The 2,223-nt window shown below is 32.7% G+C and overlaps 1 protein-coding gene across 1 annotated transcript in view; it reads left to right on the forward strand.

The window, feature by feature from the left end:
• Positions 1–1,029: 1,029 nt before the first annotated feature.
• The window catches only part of LOC108362094 (uncharacterized), a 6,733-nt gene continuing 5,539 nt past the window's right edge, over positions 1,030–2,223 (forward strand). The window contains exon 1 of the mRNA XM_017614948.1: positions 1,030–1,289. Coding sequence (XP_017470437.1) covers positions 1,145–1,289 — 145 coding nt within the window. The 5' untranslated portion in view covers positions 1,030–1,144. The remainder of the gene's footprint in view (positions 1,290–2,223) is intronic.

The following is a 2,223-nucleotide window of genomic DNA, read 5'->3' on the forward strand; positions in this document are numbered from 1 at the left end:
CAAAATATATTTGTTTTTAACGATTTTATAGCAATTATGTGAAAAAGTGTATGTATTATATACATGCATATGTGGAAAGCTTCAAAGCCCCGCCGAAACGCTTAAATATTAACCGGTTTCAAAATAAAAAATACGTATTTTCGTATTTCGATATTTCTGGAAAGAAAAACTTTGGAATTCCCTAATGTGCACACATTTATAGCATACATTAGGGTGATTCAGAATTTTTTTTTTTATCGAAAAATGACTTTTGACGCTTTTTGTAGAGTGTTCAATTCTCTATAAAAATAAAAATGTTTCGATAAGCCAACTCGGTTAGAAGTTATTCGAGGTCAAAGTTGAAAGAATGGTGAATTCGACTTTGACCTCGAATAACTTTTGTACCGAATTGACTTATCGAAAAATGACTTTAGACCTTTTTTGTATATGTTCAATTTTCTACAAAAATACTCCAAGATCTTTACAGTACAACGTAGCGTTCGTTAAATATAAAAACCAGAAGTTAAAAATTAAAAATAATTTTTCCTGTTTCATTCTTATGGGAAATCGAAAAGTAGGATGCGTACATTCTTAATATTAATATTAAGGGCTCATATTTTCTGAGACTTATTTTGGCGTCTAAATGAAGCTTTTGAGCATGGTTTCGAGGAATAAAATATTTTTTTTTTCTGAATCACCCTAATATACATATATACATATGCACATATAGTGAAATACATATAACCAACAAGCTAGTCTGCTTAAGTTGTCTGGTAAGCTAAACCGCCAAGCTGCGACTCAAATTTGCAAGCTCATGAATGCGATCATTACAAGTTGTCCAAGTTGTGCTAATACGCTGCGCCGCTATTCATTCAGTTGTTCGCGAGCGTTTAAACTAGTTGGACGGACCAACTAAAATTGTTTTGCAAATTGTTTCATAAACATAACTGCCCGAGTAAAATTGCGAATTTTGTTTTGCTTTTTTGTTTTTGTTTTCATTTGAGTTGTACGCTAAACGGAAAAATATAAAAGCAAATTACATACATAAATATCAAGGAAAATTATAGGTATTAAAAAAACAACAACGACAATCATAAATACAAGGCATTCAGTTGAAGGCAATCTTACAAATAAATAAACACCACAAATAAAAGAAACCTTCATAATGACAACAAAACCGACCAGCTTTTGCTACAAATTCACTTTTGTTTGGATAGCTGTTGTGTTGTTGTTGGTATTGCAATGTTGTAACTGCGCTAACGGCTCGCCGATGTTGTACAAGAAAAATCCACAACACAAATATGAAGCAGGTGATGGAGAAGTATTTTCAATGATGTTTTAATTGAAATGCACTTATGTAGTTCTTTGATTAATTTGCTTCAAGTTTGCTGAGTTTTAATACAAAATTTTATAAATATTATAATTACATGCATAAATTATTTTCCGCAAAAATAATAAAGTAATTAAAGAAATAATGAAAGCAGCACAAAAAACAGACCCCGCTAAACTTGAATCTGCCTTTCGGTTTCTCTTCAGGAACCGAGTTTTATATGTACTTATTGGCATCGGAAAAGCTTTGTGCACCTTGTATGTATAGTTTTTTTAGACGGCTTTTTGTTGAGCAACACGAAAAATCTGTTTTTTTTCTTTATGGGCGAGCTTTCGTGAATAATATAAAAATAATCGTAAAAACTTGTTGTGGCTGTAATCGAATAGCACCCAAAATAAAGAGGCCAAAAATCAACCAATTCAGATAGGCGCTTAAAATCGTATCCACATGCGTCTTAGAACCTTAAAAGACATTGGTTTGAAAATCAGCGAAATCGGCCCACAACCACACCCATGAAATTTTTTAGTGCAAAGTGCAGAAAAAGTAGCAGTTTCGAATAAAATCAATTCCCCTGTTCCAGTTAACAAATATTACATAATAATAGAAAAACTAAACAAGTAAGAAAGTGTAAGTTCGGGCGGAGCCGAACATTAAATACCCGGCGCAAGTATTAAATATATGTTTTGTCACCCTTCCGAAACCTTCCGCTAGATGGTAAGCCGAGGTGTATCAATTTTGAGTAAATTAGCGTCCTTCAATTTCGAAATATTGAAGTTTCAAGCATTTCTTAAATTTACCGTTATATGAGAATCGGCCGTTATTTTAGTCCGATTTCAATAATTTTCAACGTTTTGCTTACACGTGGCAAGTACAATAACCATACCGAGTTTGGTACAAATTGGTAGAACGGTTAC

This window comes from Rhagoletis zephyria, unplaced genomic scaffold (assembly GCF_001687245.7).
Source record: "Rhagoletis zephyria isolate East Lansing unplaced genomic scaffold, Rhagoletis_zephyria_1.1 Rzeph_scaffold_00929, whole genome shotgun sequence".
NCBI lineage: Eukaryota > Metazoa > Arthropoda > Insecta > Diptera > Tephritidae > Rhagoletis > Rhagoletis zephyria.